Here is a 21161-nt window from a genome sequence, read left to right on the forward strand (position 1 = left end):
GTCTTCGACATTCGACCAATTCGAGGTCACCGCGAGGCTAAGCGCTAGCCACCCTCGCGTGCGACAAATCCGCGCAGAAGTCGCCTAAGGGTGCAGCCGGACTAAGCACAACAAGTGCGAAAAAACCGAAGTCTACTGCGTAGACTGTCCGCGCAGAAGTCGCCTAAGGGTGCAGCCGGACTAAGCACAACAAGTGCGAAAAAACCGAAGTCTACTGCGTAGACTGTCCGCGCAGAAGTCGTCTAAGGGTGCAGCCGGACTAAGCACAACAAGTGCGAAAAAACCGAAGTCTACTGCGTAGACTGTCCGCGCAGAAGTCGCCTAAGGGTGCAGCCGGACTAAGCACAACAAGTGCGAAAAAACCCGAAGTCTATCGTAAAGACTCCACGCAGAAGTCGCCTAAGGGTGCAGCCGGACTAGCACAACAAGTGCGAAAAAACCGAGGTCCACCGCGAAGACTGGCCGTGCAGAAGTCGCCAAAGGGTGCAGCCGGACTGGCACAGCAAATCCAGAAACGACAACTCCAAACCATCCGCGCCAAGACCGACTACAATCACATCAGACAAAGTGTAACACCCTGAATTTGGGGGTATAATTTTTTTTTATTTTTTTTATTTTCTAAGATCCACCAAATTCAGGTGTTACTTCCTTTTTCCTCTTTCTGTTCGCTCCTTTATTCTTTTCTTCCCAAGTAATAAGGAATGTTACTTCAAATATAGTTGCTAATAAAACCCTACAGGAATTGTTATTGACATATCATGCTGGAACATATGTTCTGATTGACGAATTTATTGGATGTGCATTCAATTAGTTTGTTTGTGCACTCGATGCTAAATTTAAATGATAGAAAAAGAAACAAAATAAAGAAAAGAGAAAGAAATGAAAGAAGTAGAGAAATCCAGCCCAGCCGAGGCCCTTGCGTGCCTCTGCCTTCCTCCCCGCGGCCCAACGCCCGCGCGGCCCAGCTCCAACTGCCCTGCCGTGCCTGCCGCGCGCGGGCAGTTGCCCAGCGCCGCCGCCACGAGTGAGACCCGCCTGTTAGCCTAGTGCCACACTAAAAGTCTCCACCTTCTCTCATCCCCATTTCCTCCCCACGCCCCGTCGGTTTCTCTCATGCCAATTTCTCTTGCCCTGGTTCTCTCTCGCTCGTCGGCGCGCAGTTGGAGTCGCCGAGAGCGCCGTCTGCGCCGAATGGTACTCGCCGTCAAACTCCGTCGTGGTGAGTCCGCTTTCCCTTCCCACCTCATCCCTCCCCTCTCTGCCCCCTGCCGAGCAGTTCGTCTCCTCCCGACGAGCCCCTGCACGACTCCCTTTCCCTCCGATGCGCGGCTCCTGCGCAGGGCGCGGCGCGGCGGACAGCCAGCGCGCCCAGGCGTCTGGCCCCTGCGCGTGGAGTCGTCGTAGACGTGCTGCTCCATGCCTCCGCTGACCATGTGCGGCGAGCCCCACCGGCCATGGACGCTGCTGTCGCGTCAACGTCTAGGCCCGCTAGAGTCCGACTAGAGCCGTCGCTGTCCGGCCATGGCCACCGGGCCGGTGCCACCCGCCCCGCCTGCTAGCCTCGGCTGGAGCAGCACTTCCCCATCGCCTTTGTGCATGCGTGCTCGTCCTAGCCGATGGAAGGAGGAAGAGAAACCTGTTGCTCATCATAGGCTCGTAGCTGATGGAATTGAGAAAGAAGAAATAACCGCTCGTGGGGCCCGCATGCATGTCTCCCACACATTCCTCACGCCATGCGCACGATTAGCATCCTGGAAAGTGGAAACCGCCTGGACCCCATCGCATGGCATGCATCTTCTTTTTGCATCCCTCTGTTGCGTTTTTTTTAAATTCTTTTCCTACGCATGCTTGGAAACTCCCTCGTGTTAGATCTACTGCGTCCGCGACTTCGTAAGCCTCTGTGTGGCTTGGCTCTAACCAGTCATATTGCGTCACTGCATTAAATCTGGACGTTATTAAATACGAGTTACCATATGTGTTAGACGTCCGATTTATTTCGTTGCAGTTTCGTTAGCTTCACAATAATGTCATGTATAAAAATATTAATTTATCGTAACACATGTTTTATGTAGTTAACTAATTATTGGTTTAATCTTCGATTATTAAAATGGAGATCTAATAAAAACTAAGTTATAGTTTAAATTTACGCTTTTATAAATACAAATTAATGTGATAAATGTCAACACAGATGATTTTGAATTAATACTTGTTTAGTATAATCACGACATCTGTTAGTGGTGCTCGTGTGTCGCGCGCGCTGATTACGAGTTATTCGCGTGTGTTGCGCTCGTCGTCGTCATGTTGTTCCCGTGTGTAGCGCGACATCTGCGCGTGATAATAAATTGTTTTTGCTTATAAACACTCATGTTAATAACGTTAATTCGTCGGGCCACATATTTTAGATAATTAACTTAAGATTTGCTCGATTAATATTTATTAGATTAACTTTCTAATTAGATTGAATATGTAGGGTTCAACTTGCGCTTTTATAATAAACGTTAACATGACTAATATTAACTTAACTACTTTTTATTTATTTAATATTTGTTTAGTACAAATGCGTCACCTATTTAGTTGCTTGTCTGTCGTGCGTGCTGTTCCGCACGTGGTGTCGTGCTGGTTCGCGCGTCGTTCACACTAGTCGTGCGCACTGCTTCGTGTGTCGTGAGCGTGCTATATCGCTCGTGTCCACACGTCGTTCTGCACTATGTAGTGCTATTTTGCGCACCGTGAATTTGTCTCACTTAGGGTCGCTGATGTTATTTAATTTGCTTAATTAACTGACAAGCTGTTAGAGTAGCAGACTAATCGAGATTAAATAGTAGTTATAATTTATATTTGAGAAATGTCAAATTAAATATTCTAACTAATACTTGCTTAGTGTAAACACGCTAACCCCTCGACTATAGCTTCGACTATCGCGGTTCTTTTCCTCGCATAATCGTAGAAGCGCTCTCTATTTTATATTGCTCGCTTTTATAACATCTTATCTTGTATGATGTAATGTTCTTATGTATATGTATATGTTTGTTTGCTTGTGCCTGTTCATCTTCGCTTCGCGTGCGATTATATCGCGATTCGTTTCTGAGCTTTGAGGAATCGACGATCAAGCATGGCGACAAAGTGATCGAACTCTTCGAGTTCTACGAGATCGAAGACCCTGAGCATCTGTTTGGTGAAGGCAAGTGTCCTTTGACCTATCTATGTCCTATTCATTCTTTAATTCACCTCCCGCGTTACACATTTATACCTAAGGATTGACTAGCTTTTGTTATCCATGTCCTTGTTTACCTATTTGGGTCGGATTATTACTACTTAGTCTGATGCTATTGCTCAACTCTAATCAATGAACATGATGTGATTATCTATGATACGCTGTTTTCCCGTTCTTCTTTATGATTATACTTGTGGTTTTCAAGGGGACTCGAGCGGTTTCTCGAGTGCCTCTCCGTAAGGACCTGTTCTATGGATGACCGCCCGGGAAAACAGTGCAACCATGAGGGTGGAATGGGGTGCCCTTAGCTGAATAATTAGAGGATCCGGGGTGTAGTTCACTTAGCCGTCGTGCCGTCAATGGGGCTCGGTGTATGCGGCTCGCTCTGCCAAGTTTGGGTTCGCCCCTTGGGGAGGAGTGCGGTGCATTTAGGAAACCTAACGGGTGGCTACAGCCCCGGGGAATCTTTGTAAAGGCTACGTAGTGAAACCCTGCCTATTCACCTTGGTAGTGTTTAAGGGTTTGATCGGCCCGAGGCAAGAGGGAATCACGGCTTGTGGGTAAAGTGCACAACCTCTGCAGAGTGTTATGAAACTGATATATCAGCCGTGCTCGCGGTTATGAGCGGCCAAGGGAGCTCCAGTGATTAGTGGTACTTGATCAGAGACATTGTGGTACAGGTGGTTATGAGATTGATGGTTTTGGTTATGACTATGGTGCTGGTAAGTGGTATTCTTTCCGTTTGGAAAGGGTACATCGGGTTAATAACTTGGGTAATGCTAAAACTTGGCTTTCTACTAGTAAATAATAATCTGACCAACTAAAAGCAACTGCTTGACTTATCCCCACATAAAGCTAGTCCACTACAGCCAAACAGGATACTTGCTGAGTATGTTGATGTGTACTCACCCTTGCTCTACACACCAAACCCCCCCCCCCCCAGGTTGTCAGCATTGCAACCACTGCTCAGGCGAAGATGAAGCTGTGGAAGGAGACTTCCAGGAGTTCCAAGATTACGACGAGTTCTAGGTGTGGGTTAGCGGCAACCCCCAGTCGGCTGCCTGTGAAGGCCGCGGTTATCTACGTTTCTTTTCCGCACTTTGATTTATTGTAAGAACTATATGGACGTCTCAGACGTATGATGTAATCGACTATTTCCCTTATTAATACTAGTTTGAGCACTGTGTGATGATGTCCATATTATGTAACTGCTGTGTACGTGAATAACTGATCCTGGCACGTACATGGTTCGCATTCGGTTTGCCTTCTAAAACCGGGTGTGACATAAGTGGTATCAAAGCCGTGCTGACTGTAGGACCGCTAGCCTAGAGTAGCATTGGCCGTTTTAAGGACTTATTGATCATTACTTCACCTCATCCTTGATGTTGTTTCAAAATATTAGTCACCTCGACTAATTCTATGTTGTGCTCCTATATGCCCCCTTGCCAAAAGTATTTTATTCCAGTATGGTCTATACTTTTCTCAATCTATTAGATCTGATCTCACTCTTGTGCTTGCGATATCTTTGTAGATGCCCCCTGACCATAACCTTCTTGCCTTTTGGGATTTATTCTTCTTCCATCACTAAATTTTTACAATTTGGCAATCCTTATTCCTTTGTTATTGACATGCTCGTACCCTAGATTCTTAAATACTCTTGTTTCAAATACTTACATATGAATTTCTACTGCCTACTTAAACATTTCAGTTTATATGTCCATCATCATCCTGTCTTTTGAGACCCTTTCCTATTCTGTTGCTAAGTCGCTATCTTTTGGCAATTCGTACTCCCTTGGTCTTGGTATGCTCGCACCTTCGTAATCTTGCATACTTTTACTTCTTATATAAATGCTTACCTTTGTACCCCAATGTCTGTTTAAAACCTTTCAGTTTACATACTCTTGACCACCTTTGTTTCTTCATGATCCATGAGCGGTCATTTTATTTTGCATATCCTTGGTAATCTTGTTGTCTCCTTGTAACTCCACTTGGTAATTGATTTTCTTTACTTCAACCATTCTGTTGCAACCTTACCTATCTTACCCTTGACTGTTTTCTGCACTTCGCCACCTAGCGAGTCTTGCTTGAACTCTATCCTTATTCTTTTCATTATTATCACCTTTACCTTTGACACTTCTATATCTTACTTGATGTTTGTCTCATACCTGCCCTTTAAAATCACCTCTCTCCCGTCTTATTCTGAGAGCTATACACCTATCTTTACCTTGGTCGCATCCTCTTCTTTGGCTTGCGAGTTTGTAACTTCGTTCTTTGCTATGCTTTTGTTTGTTACTGCCTCCACCTATCCCATATCTCAATCTTACCTTGGTGATTACATTATTTTTGTTATCTAAAATCTCCAATCTCCTATCCCAATTTGAGAACAGTGTTTTACTTATCTTATCCTTGGCAACGTCCTATTCTTTACCGCGTGTAAGCCTTGACATACCTCCATTCTTTATTGTACTTATACCACTGGCTCTTCTATGCCTTCACCTTTTCCCCTATACTCTTGTCTGTTATCGCCTTTGACCCTTGCGATATTTATGTCATCTACCTAAATGCTTACCTTAAACTTATTCTTTAAAAGCCTCTCCTTTATTTTGAGAAAGTTTGAGAGTTGTGAGTTACCCATCTCTCCCTTGATTTCATTTCACTTCTTATCGCCTTACAAGTCTTGTCTTAATTCCATCCTTTGCTGTGTGTTTTATTTGCTATCACCATTACCTTGTCATCCATCGGTCTTGCCTTGACACTTATCTTTATTCTTGCTCTTTAAAAAAATCTCCTCTCTTCCACCTCAATTTGAGAGTGGCAGTTTACCTATCTGGCCCATGGACGTACCCTCTCCTTTTCCATTTGTAGGTCTTGTCTTAACTCCATCCTTTGTGGTATTTATATTCTTGGTTCTTATGAACATTTACCTCCTCTCCTACATCCTTGTCAGTTATCACCTTTAAACCCTCGTGATACCTATGCCCTTGCCATATGCCTACTTTGAACCTACCTTTTAAAGCCTTCTCTTTTCTGTCCCTATTCGAGGGTAATGCCTCACCCACTTCACCATTGATTGCTCCCCCTTCTTTGACGCCTTGCAAGTTTTGTCTGAAATACACCCCTTCATGTGTGTTTGTCTGTTATCACCTTAACCCTTGTTATTCCTCGATCTTTACCTTGATGCCTATCATGTACCCATATTTTAAAGCCCCCTCTCCCGTTTTAGTTCAAGAGTGTTGTCTTACCCCTCCCCACTCTTGTTCGTTCCCTATTCCTCTATCGTGTTGCAAGTCTTGTTTTAACTCGATCTTTTGGTGTGCTTTTCCTTGTTACCTCCTGTACCTTTGTAATCTCTAGATCTTTCCATGATGTTACATTATGCCTACCTTTTGAAATATCATATTTTCCATCTCGATTTGAGAATGGTGTTTTACCTACCCTGCCCTTGGTTGCATTTTCTCCCTTGTCGATTACAATCCTTGCTTTAGCTCCATCCTTTACTATGCTCATGCCCCTATCCTACATGTTTTATCGCCCCCTTGTCTTTTGATGGTCTTATAGTAGTTTCCACATTGTAAGAAAAGACCACCATTTAATTAAAAGGAACGTATAGCAACGAGATGTTGGTCGTTGTGTGCTCATGATGTTTGTCCTTCTGCTATGACTGATTTGCTTCTTTGGAATGAATGTTGATGTGTTGTGGCCCTTGGTCCGCAATGTCATTAGTTTGCTAGGTGAGTGCCATATATTTAAGTAGTTGGGTTCTCCCCCTGCTCTCTCTAATCCGTCTATACTTCCTTTTCTCGCTATTCTTTCCTCTTGCACCTGTCCATTTGGCAACCTCCAACTCCTCCAAATCGGTCAAGGTCAGAGTCGGCAACATCTTCACCAAGTGCATATCAACGCTCCTGTTAAGGGGGTTAGCCGCTAACCCCAAGGAAGACAATGTGATCAACATCAACCAACAAGATCAGAGTGGCGTAGCGAAAGCGTGTGTGGGCCCATAACCCACAGGTCCAAGAGATCCTCAAGAATTGCATCGATCGGTTTCAAGCATTTGAAGACCAAAGCAACCAGTCCACAAGTTAAGCTTGTAGAGTCAAAGTCAACTCAAGAAAGTCGTGAACAACCTATGAACCAAACCTGTTTCCTTGCTAGCTTCTTCTTGAATCTCGGGGCGAGATTCCTGTTAAGGGGGTTAGATTTGTAACACCCTGAATTTGGGGGTATAATTTTTTTTTATTTTTTTTATTTTCTAAGATCCACCAAATTCAGGTGTTACTTCCTTTTTCCTCTTTCTGTTCGCTCCTTTATTCTTTTCTTCCCAAGTAATAAGGAATGTTACTTCAAATATAGTTGCTAATAAAACCCTACAGGAATTGTTATTGACATATCATGCTGGAACATATGTTCTGATTGACGAATTTATTGGATGTGCATTCAATTAGTTTGTTTGTGCACTCGATGCTAAATTTAAATGATAGAAAAAGAAACAAAATAAAGAAAAGAGAAAGAAATGAAAGAAGTAGAGAAATCCAGCCCAGCCGAGGCCCTTGCGTGCCTCTGCCTTCCTCCCCGCGGCCCAACGCCCGCGCGGCCCAGCTCCAACTGCCCTGCCGTGCCTGCCGCGCGCGTGGGCAGTTGCCCAGCGCCGCCGCCACGAGTGAGACCCGCCTGTTAGCCTAGTGCCACACTAAAAGTCTCCACCTTCTCTCATCCCCATTTCCTCCCCACGCCCCGTCGGTTTCTCTCATGCCAATTTCTCTTGCCCTGGTTCTCTCTCGCTCGTCGGCGCGCAGTTGGAGTCGCCGAGAGCGCCGTCTGCGCCGAATGGTACTCGCCGTCAAACTCCGTCGTGGTGAGTCCGCTTTCCCTTCCCACCTCATCCCTCCCCTCTCTGCCCCCTGCCGAGCAGTTCGTCTCCTCCCGACGAGCCCCTGCACGACTCCCTTTCCCTCCGATGCGCGGCTCCTGCGCAGGGCGCGGCGCGGCGGACAGCCAGCGCGCCCAGGCGTCTGGCCCCTGCGCGTGGAGTCGTCGTAGACGTGCTGCTCCATGCCTCCGCTGACCATGTGCGGCGAGCCCCACCGGCCATGGACGCTGCTGTCGCGTCAACGTCTAGGCCCGCTAGAGTCCGACTAGAGCCGTCGCTGTCCGGCCATGGCCACCGGGCCGGTGCCACCCGCCCCGCCTGCTAGCCTCGGCTGGAGCAGCACTTCCCCATCGCCTTTGTGCATGCGTGCTCGTCCTAGCCGATGGAAGGAGGAAGAGAAACCTGTTGCTCATCATAGGCTCGTAGCTGATGGAATTGAGAAAGAAGAAATAACCGCTCGTGGGGCCCGCATGCATGTCTCCCACACATTCCTCACGCCATGCGCACGATTAGCATCCTGGAAAGTGGAAACCGCCTGGACCCCATCGCATGGCATGCATCTTCTTTTTGCATCCCTCTGTTGCGTTTTTTTTAAATTCTTTTCCTACGCATGCTTGGAAACTCCCTCGTGTTAGATCTACTGCGTCCGCGACTTCGTAAGCCTCTGTGTGGCTTGGCTCTAACCAGTCATATTGCGTCACTGCATTAAATCTGGACGTTATTAAATACGAGTTACCATATGTGTTAGACGTCCGATTTATTTCGTTGCAGTTTCGTTAGCTTCACAATAATGTCATGTATAAAAATATTAATTTATCGTAACACATGTTTTATGTAGTTAACTAATTATTGGTTTAATCTTCGATTATTAAAATGGAGATCTAATAAAAACTAAGTTATAGTTTAAATTTACGCTTTTATAAATACAAATTAATGTGATAAATGTCAACACAGATGATTTTGAATTAATACTTGTTTAGTATAATCACGACATCTGTTAGTGGTGCTCGTGTGTCGCGCGCGCTGATTACGAGTTATTCGCGTGTGTTGCGCTCGTCGTCGTCATGTTGTTCCCGTGTGTAGCGCGACATCTGCGCGTGATAATAAATTGTTTTTGCTTATAAACACTCATGTTAATAACGTTAATTCGTCGGGCCACATATTTTAGATAATTAACTTAAGATTTGCTCGATTAATATTTATTAGATTAACTTTCTAATTAGATTGAATATGTAGGGTTCAACTTGCGCTTTTATAATAAACGTTAACATGACTAATATTAACTTAACTACTTTTTATTTATTTAATATTTGTTTAGTACAAATGCGTCACCTATTTAGTTGCTTGTCTGTCGTGCGTGCTGTTCCGCACGTGGTGTCGTGCTGGTTCGCGCGTCGTTCACACTAGTCGTGCGCACTGCTTCGTGTGTCGTGAGCGTGCTATATCGCTCGTGTCCACACGTCGTTCTGCACTATGTAGTGCTATTTTGCGCACCGTGAATTTGTCTCACTTAGGGTCGCTGATGTTATTTAATTTGCTTAATTAACTGACAAGCTGTTAGAGTAGCAGACTAATCGAGATTAAATAGTAGTTATAATTTATATTTGAGAAATGTCAAATTAAATATTCTAACTAATACTTGCTTAGTGTAAACACGCTAACCCCTCGACTATAGCTTCGACTATCGCGGTTCTTTTCCTCGCATAATCGTAGAAGCGCTCTCTATTTTATATTGCTCGCTTTTATAACATCTTATCTTGTATGATGTAATGTTCTTATGTATATGTATATGTTTGTTTGCTTGTGCCTGTTCATCTTCGCTTCGCGTGCGATTATATCGCGATTCGTTTCTGAGCTTTGAGGAATCGACGATCAAGCATGGCGACAAAGTGATCGAACTCTTCGAGTTCTACGAGATCGAAGACCCTGAGCATCTGTTTGGTGAAGGCAAGTGTCCTTTGACCTATCTATGTCCTATTCATTCTTTAATTCACCTCCCGCGTTACACATTTATACCTAAGGATTGACTAGCTTTTGTTATCCATGTCCTTGTTTACCTATTTGGGTCGGATTATTACTACTTAGTCTGATGCTATTGCTCAACTCTAATCAATGAACATGATGTGATTATCTATGATACGCTGTTTTCCCGTTCTTCTTTATGATTATACTTGTGGTTTTCAAGGGGACTCGAGCGGTTTCTCGAGTGCCTCTCCGTAAGGACCTGTTCTATGGATGACCGCCCGGGAAAACAGTGCAACCATGAGGGTGGAATGGGGTGCCCTTAGCTGAATAATTAGAGGATCCGGGGTGTAGTTCACTTAGCCGTCGTGCCGTCAATGGGGCTCGGTGTATGCGGCTCGCTCTGCCAAGTTTGGGTTCGCCCCTTGGGGAGGAGTGCGGTGCATTTAGGAAACCTAACGGGTGGCTACAGCCCCGGGGAATCTTTGTAAAGGCTACGTAGTGAAACCCTGCCTATTCACCTTGGTAGTGTTTAAGGGTTTGATCGGCCCGAGGCAAGAGGGAATCACGGCTTGTGGGTAAAGTGCACAACCTCTGCAGAGTGTTATGAAACTGATATATCAGCCGTGCTCGCGGTTATGAGCGGCCAAGGGAGCTCCAGTGATTAGTGGTACTTGATCAGAGACATTGTGGTACAGGTGGTTATGAGATTGATGGTTTTGGTTATGACTATGGTGCTGGTAAGTGGTATTCTTTCCGTTTGGAAAGGGTACATCGGGTTAATAACTTGGGTAATGCTAAAACTTGGCTTTCTACTAGTAAATAATAATCTGACCAACTAAAAGCAACTGCTTGACTTATCCCCACATAAAGCTAGTCCACTACAGCCAAACAGGATACTTGCTGAGTATGTTGATGTGTACTCACCCTTGCTCTACACACCAAACCCCCCCCCCCAGGTTGTCAGCATTGCAACCACTGCTCAGGCGAAGATGAAGCTGTGGAAGGAGACTTCCAGGAGTTCCAAGATTACGACGAGTTCTAGGTGTGGGTTAGCGGCAACCCCCAGTCGGCTGCCTGTGAAGGCCGCGGTTATCTACGTTTCTTTTCCGCACTTTGATTTATTGTAAGAACTATATGGACGTCTCAGACGTATGATGTAATCGACTATTTCCCTTATTAATACTAGTTTGAGCACTGTGTGATGATGTCCATATTATGTAACTGCTGTGTACGTGAATAACTGATCCTGGCACGTACATGGTTCGCATTCGGTTTGCCTTCTAAAACCGGGTGTGACACAAAGTATACAACGCCTTCGCAGATATAGCCAAGCGAGGGCACACAACTACATCACACAAGCCTCTACACATATACAAGCGAGGGCACCTCACTCTACATCGGCTCAACCTTAGGAATAATTCCCATCTCCCTATAATTAAATAACATTATCCTAAGCTCTTCACCCGCAAAAAGACTTCGCAGTTCCCCTTCACCTGTACTCTCGGCGGCCGGCGACGACAGCAGTTCCCGCCGGCCAACCCTACTCACGCGAAGCCGAGCCCCCTCCGCCCCACTAACTCTACGCTTCGCAACCGCCCTTCGTCGTCGTCGCCCGGTGCTAGGACCTGGCACATCTGCGTCCGCGGCGTGCGGCGAAGCCTCCGCCGCAGCCACGTCCAAAGCCGCAAAGTAGTCCAAATCCTCCTCCGACGATTCCTCAGTCCACTCAACCGAGCTCCCAGAGTCAGCAAAATCAAAAGACTCAGATGCAGATCCACCACATTCATTACCACCTTCCGCGGTCGAAGCCGCCAAAAATTTAGTAGTAGCGGTTGCGTGCGCAGGCCCAAAATCTTGAACCTGCGCAACAACCAAAATTCAGCAACATATACAAATTTCCCCAACCCTCTACACCCACTACGCCACCTACGAAGGCCCTGACGTTGCGGGAGCCTCCGCCGCTGGCTCCGCCGTTGTTTCCGCCGTCGTTTCCGCCTCCGCCACGGGACCTTCAGCACTCGGCGCAGCAGCTGCGGGGGCATCAGGCGCGCCTTCGGCGACCTCTGGGGGGCATCAGGCACGACTTCGCTGGCCGCAGCGGATGCGGAGGCATCCGGTGCGTCTTCCGCGGTCTCCGGAGATGGCTCCAGGCCGACCCCGGGCACGGCCTTCGCCGGAGTCGGATCCGGGTCAGGCAGCATGTCGTTCAACGCCCCGAAGTCGTCCACCCTCTCGCCACGCGCCGCCTAAGACAAAGCACACAAAAAATTCACCACAAACACACAGTCCACAACCAACAAACGCCAAACAAACGAGCACATTACCTGAGCCCTCGCCGTCTCGGCCCGCTCCCTGACCACCTCGCGACCGTACGCACCCCACAGCCGGTCGTAGATGGCTCCGGCGGATTCCTTCACTACGGGGTCCTCAACCTTAAAGATATCTCGCTCGAAATCTTCATCGGCTTGGTCGAAGACCTCGAAGTGCCGACACCCTTCGCGGGAGAGCGCGTTCATCGCCCCCTCGCAGGTGACCAGGGAGGCATACGACATAAACCCCTCCACAACAGTGGGGAGCGCTTGCAATTCCTCCTGCACCCACTCCAGGCAGCGAAGTCCGGCCTCTCGGTCCGGCACTTCGAATTCACCGGTCCCCGCGCCCAGCTCACGGTATGTATCCATGAGCTGTTTGCGCATCCGCTCTGCCTCCGCACGCGCCACGGCCTCGGCCCTCTCCATGCGGCTCTCCAGGGCAGTGAGCCGCTCCTGCAGCTGCTCGACGCGCTCCCTGGCAATATTGCCCTCCGCCTGCGCCAATTTGGCCTCCGCCTGCGCAGCCTTCTCCTTGGCGAGGGCATCGTTGGTCTCCCTCCTCTCCCCCGCCAGTTGGCGCCGGAGGTCAGCCTTCTCCTTCTCCAGTACGGCCACCTTGTCCGTCAGCTTACGGCACTTGCTGTCAGCGGCCGATTTTTCGCGGACGGCGTCGGCGTGTTGTGTCCGAAGTCTCTCGACTTCGGCAGACACAGCCGCCGTGAGGGCCCCCGACGCTGTACGGTCGGCGAAGTCAGCCACCTGCAGAGCACAAGTAAGGCCGCGGCCTAAGATTCAAAAAAAAACACACCTCCTTCAGCCGGCGGGACGCCTGGCTCAGCGCCTCCGTCACCTCCGCCAACCGGCGGGACGCAGCGCCCGCCTCGTCCCTGACAGCCGCGAAGGCCGACGCCTCGCCCCCGGCGCTAAGAGCCCCGCCCTTCGCCTTCGGCACCACGGCGGCCGTCGTGGTCGCCGCGGCAGGCGCAACTATAGCAAGTTGGCCTTCGTCCGACCCTGCGACATACCGACGAATAAATTATATCTACATATTAATAAAAAAACAAAGCGAAGCCAACGACTTACCAACAAGATAGTCGTCCACGCTAATGTTGGTGGCGAAGTCGGCGACGCGTTTGCCTGACAACGGCAACGCTTGGGCCGCCTTCGCGACCTCCGCCACTCCGCCGGCAGGCGGCACCACCTTTGCCGATTTGGAGCCCCCGGCGCCTGCCGTTGCCTCCGGCACCTTGCTAGATGCAGGGGCGCCCGACTTCGCCGGCAGCGGCGGCTTGCCTCCGTCGGGGGCCGCAGCCTTCGCACCCAACCGCTGCCTCTTCGGCCTGGCTTCAACAAGCCGGATGGCCGCCTGCCGCTTTTGTGCAGCTCCCTGGCGATCCTTGTCCATCACTGCCGACACAACAGCAGCAATATTCCGCCCGTAAGGAAAAACTCTCCATTTACGAACCATGCGAGATGTAAAAGAGTCTTCGTCGGCCGCGGAGGGGGATAGGAACATTCCTAGGCCAGCAGCCCCCGGTAACCTTCAGCATCCGAGCCGAAGACCCCCAGAGCTCGGGCGAAGACATCCTTTCCCCCGGGGCCGCGCATGTCCTCATCAACTCTCTAGCAAACCCATCAGAAACCCCAAGTCCTCCCATGGCAATACCTAGTTTTCTCTTCTTAGAGGATGGGGCGGCCGCCGGCGCAGGGTCGTCTTTAGCCTCCACCACCGGTTTCTTCCCCCGGCGGTCCGCGTCGTCTTGACCAGGATAGCCGTCATATGGCAGTTGGTTCAATTCGAAGACCCTATTCAGACGGTCATTCGACCCGCGGATCTCCCAGCTGCGTTGGCCCTCGGTCCTCGGCACATAACGCCCAACAATCCGCGCCGCCTCATCCTCAGCTTCACGCACGAAGGCGGCCGGATCACGGTTTCGCAGATTTAGCGCGAAGGCGGGACTCCGCACCATCTCTCCACCACGGAAAGGCATCTGGCGAGGGCATACTTCGCCCAGCGCCCAACCATGCGCCAAGGGCCATACCCCGTAAGCCACAAACTCTTCAACCAAGTCGCGCCCACTACTCTGGCCGGCGGCACACCGAAGGGCCCCTTCGTCCACATCATCCTCTGCCACTTCAAAGGGCGGGTACGCCGAGTAAAAATAAGAGCACATCTCGGACACGGGAAGTCCCTCGTGGCCTTCGACGGTACCCTCAGCAACGCAAAACCAAAATTCATTCCAGTTGCCCCACTTGTTGCGGGCGCAAGGGACCAACTCGACTACTGGCATCGTGGTCTTGCCGGTCTTCGGCGTGAATGTGCAGGACCCAAACTGAGCAACCTCGTCCCCGATCATCCTCTTTTGCCAGTGTAAACAATAATGCTTCGCAAAAACTTCGACCGATGGCTGTCCGCCGTACGAAGTCGTCGCCCAGACATACTTCGACAGGGCCACCACGACATTCGGCGTCAGCTGATGTATTTGCACGTTGAACCTGCGCAGGACTTCGCCAACAAACCGATGTGCAGGCAAGCGGAGACCGGCGGCGAAAAACGCCTCGAAAACAACCAACTCGCCCTCCGGCTCGGGGACTTTCTCCGTCCCCGGGGCACGGGCAACTCCGCCGCCGAAGTAGCCCAACCGCTGCATATCCTCCACGCGGGCCGACGACATTCGCGACACGCCGAAATCAACAGAATCGCCGGCGCGCAACTCCTCCGGCATCAAACTGCTCAGCGTCTCCTCCGACGAGGCGGCGGCCGGCGGCGAGGAACCGGCCGGCGGCGTAGCGGCAGCGGAAGAAGAGGAAGACGGCATCGCTACGTACCGTCGGCGGCGGCGGGCAGTCTGCTTCACTCGCGCCAGATCTCCGGCGAACAAGAGCACGGCGGGCAGACGAGCAGCAAGACGGCGGGCGGCTAGGGTTTTCGCGGAGCGCGGAAAGTAAAGTTCAAAAAGCGCCGGCCCCGCCCCCTTTTATAGGCAGGGCGCGGCTCTTCGGGAAACCCGTAATCCAACAGAGCGCGGCGCTTCGGGAAACCCGCAATCCAACAGTACGCGGTCAATCAACGGTCACATCAAAAACCCCCGCGGAACCACTTCGAGCGAGGGCAGCGTCTCCGCCATCTAGCGACGTCTTCGGCACCAGGTGACTTTGTCGAACTGGTCCCTCGGAGGGCAAATGTTGGGGCGAAGGCATAGCCGCCACCCTCCGCTCGAAGTCCTCGCCGGTGCCGCTGGTCCGACGAAGACAAAACGGGCAGGGACACCCTTCGCCCGGTACGACGCCAGACGAAGGCCTGCGACGAGGTCCTCCCACCGTGCGGCCTCGTCCAGTTCGGAGGCCCACGTACGATCCGGCCCATTGTAACGGGCCCTGCGTGGTCGCTGTGTGCTACGGGCCTCATTTGTAAAGGCATTCCTGTAATTATGGTCTGTAACCCTGCTTTATGGGAATATTCTGGGGATAACCTGGGTAGCTGAGGGCACATGCGTCCTTAACACAAGGCGCTGGGCGCTCAGGTACCTATAAATACCCCCGCACAGTGCCCGTGAGAGGCTAGATTGACAGAGCTATTGCCTCCTAGCATGTAACCCTGTTGTCACCACTGTTCACCCTTGTTGGCCTCCTTGCGTTTGAGAGCAAGTTCCAACACTTGGCTTCTCAGCTACTGGCCAAGCCGAACCCGGTTGCCATCATGATGCAACCAATCACATGGATATATTATGTATATCTCACGTCCATCGATCGAGTAATAACGCGCATGCTTGAAACGACAGTTTTGGATAAAACTGTACGTACTGTTGAATTTTGAACTGAAGAAGCTGTGATACCACCTGATCTGAACCAAGCTTCTACTGTAAACGGTGGAGAAGATGATACATCAGCTGAGTTTTGAGGACGGCCAAATCCATGTTGTCCAAGATCAAGAAGATAATGCAGCCTTGAGTGAAGATCGAACACATTTTGATCTCAGCATGAGTGCAGGTAACTCTCGTTTCGATCGCCACACACAAAGTCTGTATGTTCTTGGCGCAATTGTTTAGTGTTCATGAGTGCAGGTAACTCTCCTTTTTAATTTATATATTTCTGCACTTGATTATATATTGCCTCAGCGTTAACCTTGTATCCCTAGTTTGGATACTCAAATCCTCTTAGCTATTGAAGAGGATTGAAGAGGAAATTAGTTTATTTTTACCTCAATCCTCTCCAATCCCGAAGGGGATTTGAGGTTCCAAAGTAGACCTGATCCTTGCATTCGTGAACGGAGGAAGTAGATCTCAAGACGCGGTCAAAGCAGCAACGGACGCCCTCCACTCCGGGGCGTCGATCGGGTCCACGTGGAGGGCCCCTGCACGAGCGCGCCGTCGATTCGGTCACCCGAACCGTATCAAACTCAAACCGCAGCTCAGGGCCTCAGGCAGCACAGCGCTTCCTTGACCCGCATGTCTGCAGTTGTCTAGCCGAGTCGTGCGGTTGGGTGGCTGCCCGCCCACGTTGGATACTGGCCCACTGCCCTCCACTCCCAGCCCCTGCACGTAAACAGAGCAGTTGTGCTTGGCTTCTTGCCCGGTGCCTGCCTGCCTGCCTGCTGGTCGCCTCTTGCCTGCCCTTATATATAAACAGAGAGCACGGCAGAGAGTTGAGAGAACAGACATCAGGCAGAGCAGATCAGACACGAAGAGCTCAGAGTTCAGACAGCAGGGCTTTCTCTCCTATCGCTGTTCTGAACGACGGCAGCGCGCGGCGGTGGTACGAGGATGACGTCTGCTGCTGCTGCCGCGGCGCCATGGGTTAGCGTCTGCAGCTTCTTGCTCTGCTTGGCGGCCTTCCAGGGTGAGTGCCGCAGTCCGATCGACGGTTCAGTTTTCACATGCGCTTTGTCCGGTTCATTTATTTTTCTCCGTCTTCTTCATGCATGCGAGCAGCAGTCCACCCATGGCGTTCCTCTTGATTCTGCGGCAACTGTGCGTTCGCTCGCCAGTTAACACTAGCACTGCAGTTTCGCGTCGTCTGCTATAGTTAGTCCGGTCTGTCCATTTATATGATCATATGTATGTGTTGATGTTGTCGAGCAATTTCGATCAGTAGCCTGCCTAGCTAGCTAGATTCCAAGATCTGTTCTTGAGGGTTTCCCTTTTCTCCCCACTGCAATTTCGCTGGTCCAGAGCATCCCAGCTCTCCAATGGCTTGGTTGGTGGTGCTCCATTAGATCTGGGTTTCGCAGTTGCACCTGCGTTAGGATAACGTTTCGCGTAACGGAGGGAGGATACCTTAGGATAAAGAGGGCGCCAAATGGTGATAAAGTTTGTGGTAGAGCCGTAGAGGTGGTTGACAGGTTTATCCTTTGTGTTCTTGCTTAGGTCTCTCGGGATATTATATTATAACCAAACAAGCCATTGGTTTCATGGTTTTCTCGTCTGCTCCTCTTCTACATATTTGTTTTTAGATGGATTATCGTGCGCATATCCATTTTTTTACGTCAAAGATTATTCACCAGTTCATCTAGTAGCAGGGCAAACATTGGGAAGAAAAAAAAAGCAAACTCATGCTCTACCTATGTCTAATCACTGATCAATTTCTAGTTCGCTATTGACACCAGATCAATTCTGTCCTTTTTCACTAAAACGGCACGTCGGGCCAGTAGCCCAGTGCAGAGAGTAAAAAGCTTGGGCCACGCCTACCTAAGGCTATCCGCACTCATGCTACTCTAAATTTCTACCCTAAAAAGAATATTCTGTCCTGATCAGCAAAATTCTTTACTCTATACCACAATTCTCCGCGCTCATGTTTACTCTATATCTCAACCCTATACCAATTAACATATATAATATTATTTACACAGTGCAGCCGCTGCTCCTCAGGCTGGCGTCCGTGCATGGCCGCCGTGCATGTGTCCACCTCCAGCCCACCTCCTGTCCCATCCCAGTAGCACAGAGCCGACGCTGGAAATAAGGTTTGAAGCCTCGTTTTAGAGTTTACCGCACCGGATACAGTATGTGGTTGCAGGCCTTTTTTACTGGATGCCTTACTCCGTGTGTGTACTGTTTCGTTTACCGCTCGCGGCTGCGGACAGCCTAAGGCCTCATATTTTAGCGTTGGTTTATTAGATGTCACATCTCCACCCGATTTAGTAGTAATCTGCCGAGCCTACTTTTGCGTGACGAAATAGAAAGGTAGAGCCCTTTTTATGACGGGGCTTTAATTTGTGTCCCGTGAGATGTCGGTACATCCGAACTTGACAAGGTACCACTGTAGCACATTTCCTTTTTTTATTATTTCTGAATCTCCCTTGCGTAGGCTTGCTCAGTGCATCATACAACCAGAGGAAAAAGTATTCACGAAAATCGAAAACAATAGAGGCGAGAGTACTTTCTTTATAGGGATCATATCCTATAGGCAAAGAAGGCACATGTTTCCATGTATAAAATGCATCAGTTTTGTATCCAACGGTGTTATGACATTTTACAAATAAGCCCTCCCACGCTCTTCATGTTGGTGCTGTTCATTAAAAAAAAAGACCACAACACCGTTAGATACTGGACGGATAGGTCATAGGTTGGATGCATTTTACGCATGGGAGCACCGACGTCCTTTACGTACAGAATATGCTCCCTTCCTTATAAAGTCTTGTTTCACCCATGCATCATTTAAAAAAAAACTTACGTGTTCTCATTGTAATCCTATAAACCTACAGTAATTAGGGCATCTAAGTAGTTTGAGGGCTCTTTTGGAACAAAGGAAAAAATCTTAAATCTTGTGTTTTTGAACTAATTCTTGTAAAATTTTTATACTGTTCCTATGAAATTCCTGTGTTCCAAAGGAACGCGGACTCTTGGACGTGCTATGAGCCTAAGTGCCTAAACATATGAGACTTTTCGCCGTAAAATCACATCAAGCCTATCCATCACTAGCTAGGGGAGAAGAGCTGCTTTAGGAACGTGCTATGAGCCTAACTATATGAGAGGTTAAGGGCAAGATCATTAGCAAGTCTTCACAACTTTTGGCCGTAGAATCCATCCTCTAATTACGCTGCGCAGTCTAGTTTAATTAGTTTGCGCGTTATTTTAACGTGTGAACTGAAAGTGATTTGTTTGGACCCTGGACACCAAGATGCGTCTTCTTCTTTTCACAAGCATATCTTTGACTACGGTTGGGACCACGACACCGAGTTGAAAAAGCTATGTCTATTGCGTTTTTTACTACGTGTACCAGTAACAGTAAGTACTACGAATGACGGTGTTGGCTTGGTTACGATTGGAAATATACTTTTTTTTTTGTATCTTCATCCATAGATGTTGCTTGCATGTGCTATGTGGAAAAACGTAAAAAAAAACACGTGGAGTTGTACACGGAATTACTTGGTACTTGCGGTTCGTCCCCTTGACAGTTCTGCTCTGGAAGCCACTACCTGCTACGTTTTTCTTCACCATTTCATAGTGGGCACAGTTTTGAGTTTGCAATTTTGTGCGAATTGATGGTTACTCGTGTTGAAGATAAAATTCACTTTTTTTTTGTTTTAGTTGATGATCCAATCTAATCCTGAGCCATCAATCATCAAACTAATAACGCAGGAGCTGAAGGCGCGATTGGCGTGAACTACGGCATGGTCGCCAACAACCTGCCGGCGCCGGAGCAGGTCGTCTCCATGTACAAGGCCAAGAACATCAGCTACGTGCGGCTCTTCCACCCGGACACGGACGCGTTGAACGCGCTCCGCGGCTCCGGCGTCGGCGTCGTCCTGGGCACGCTGAACGAGGACCTCCCGCGCCTGGCGTCCGACCCGTCCTTCGCCGCGTCGTGGGTGGCCACGAACGTGCAGCCCTTCGCCGGCGCCGTCCAGTTCCGGTACATCAACGCCGGCAACGAGGTCATCCCGGGGGACGCCGCGGCGCGGGTGCTCCCGGCCATGCAGAACCTGGAGTCGGCGCTCCGGTCCGCGGGGGTCACGGGCGTCCCCGTCACCACGGCCGTGGCCACCAGCGTGCTCGGCGCCTCGTACCCGCCGTCCCAGGGCGCATTCTCCGAGGCGGCCGCGTCGGTGATGGCGCCCATCGTCTCGTACCTGTCGTCGAAGGGCGCGCCGCTGCTGGTCAACGTATACCCGTACTTCGCCTACTCGAGCAGCGGCGGGCAGGTGGCGCTCGGGTACGCGCTGCTGTCGGCGGACGCCGGCGCGGCGTCGTCGGTCACGGACGCCGGGGTGGTCTACACCAACATGTTCGACGCTATCGTGGACGCGACGCACGCCGCGGTGGAGAAAGCCGGGGTCCAGGGGCTGGAGCTGGTGGTGTCGGAGACCGGCTGGCCGTCGGCCGGCGGCGAGGGCGCCACCGTGGAGAATGCCGCGGCGTACAACAACAACGTGGTGCGGCACGTCGGCGGCGGTACCCCGCGCCGGCCAGGGAAGGCCGTGGAGACGTACCTTTTCGCCATGTTCAACGAGAACGGCAAGGCCGAGGGCGTGGAGCAGCACTTCGGCCTCTTCCAGCCGGACATGAGCGAGGTCTACCACGTCGACTTCACGGCGGGATCCCCCTAGGTCTAGGGAGGAGGCGGCTTACCCGCTTCTTCACTTTTAGTAGTAGGCTCATCCTTCATTCCCCTGATCTACTTCGTTTTGTTGGAGTAGCAAAACTGCCGCACGTCACGTTTACTGTTTATTTTTTAATATCTTATATAGAAAAATAATATCAACATTTATTCTTTAAATAAGTTTATGTTTACTATAAATATTTTTTTAATTCATCTCATACTATTTATTACAAACTCATACGTATAGTATTGTTTTATATTT

At 49.7% G+C, this 21161-nt stretch overlaps 1 protein-coding gene across 5 annotated transcripts; it reads left to right on the forward strand.

Annotated features, from left to right (window-relative positions):
* The first annotated feature begins 4693 nt into the window (after nt 1-4693).
* LOC100501744 (uncharacterized) lies at nt 4694-21112 on the forward strand. 5 transcript variants are annotated; one of them, XM_035959818.1, is made up of 3 exons: nt 4694-8069; nt 18210-18320; nt 19939-21112. In XM_035959818.1, the coding sequence occupies exon 3, from the start codon at nt 19971-19973 to the stop codon at nt 20904-20906; it is 936 nt and encodes a 311-aa protein (XP_035815711.1). In that variant the 5' UTR covers nt 4694-8069; nt 18210-18320; nt 19939-19970; the 3' UTR covers nt 20907-21112. The 5 variants fall into 5 exon arrangements, with proteins under 5 accessions (XP_035815711.1, XP_035815708.1, NP_001353862.1 ...); XM_035959817.1 differs by lacking the exon at nt 4694-8069 and adding an exon at nt 17112-17200; XM_035959815.1 differs by lacking the exon at nt 18210-18320.
* Nucleotides 21113-21161: the final 49 nt, after the last annotated feature.

Source organism: Zea mays, chromosome 6, assembly GCF_902167145.1.
Source record: "Zea mays cultivar B73 chromosome 6, Zm-B73-REFERENCE-NAM-5.0, whole genome shotgun sequence".
Lineage (NCBI taxonomy): Eukaryota > Viridiplantae > Streptophyta > Magnoliopsida > Poales > Poaceae > Zea > Zea mays.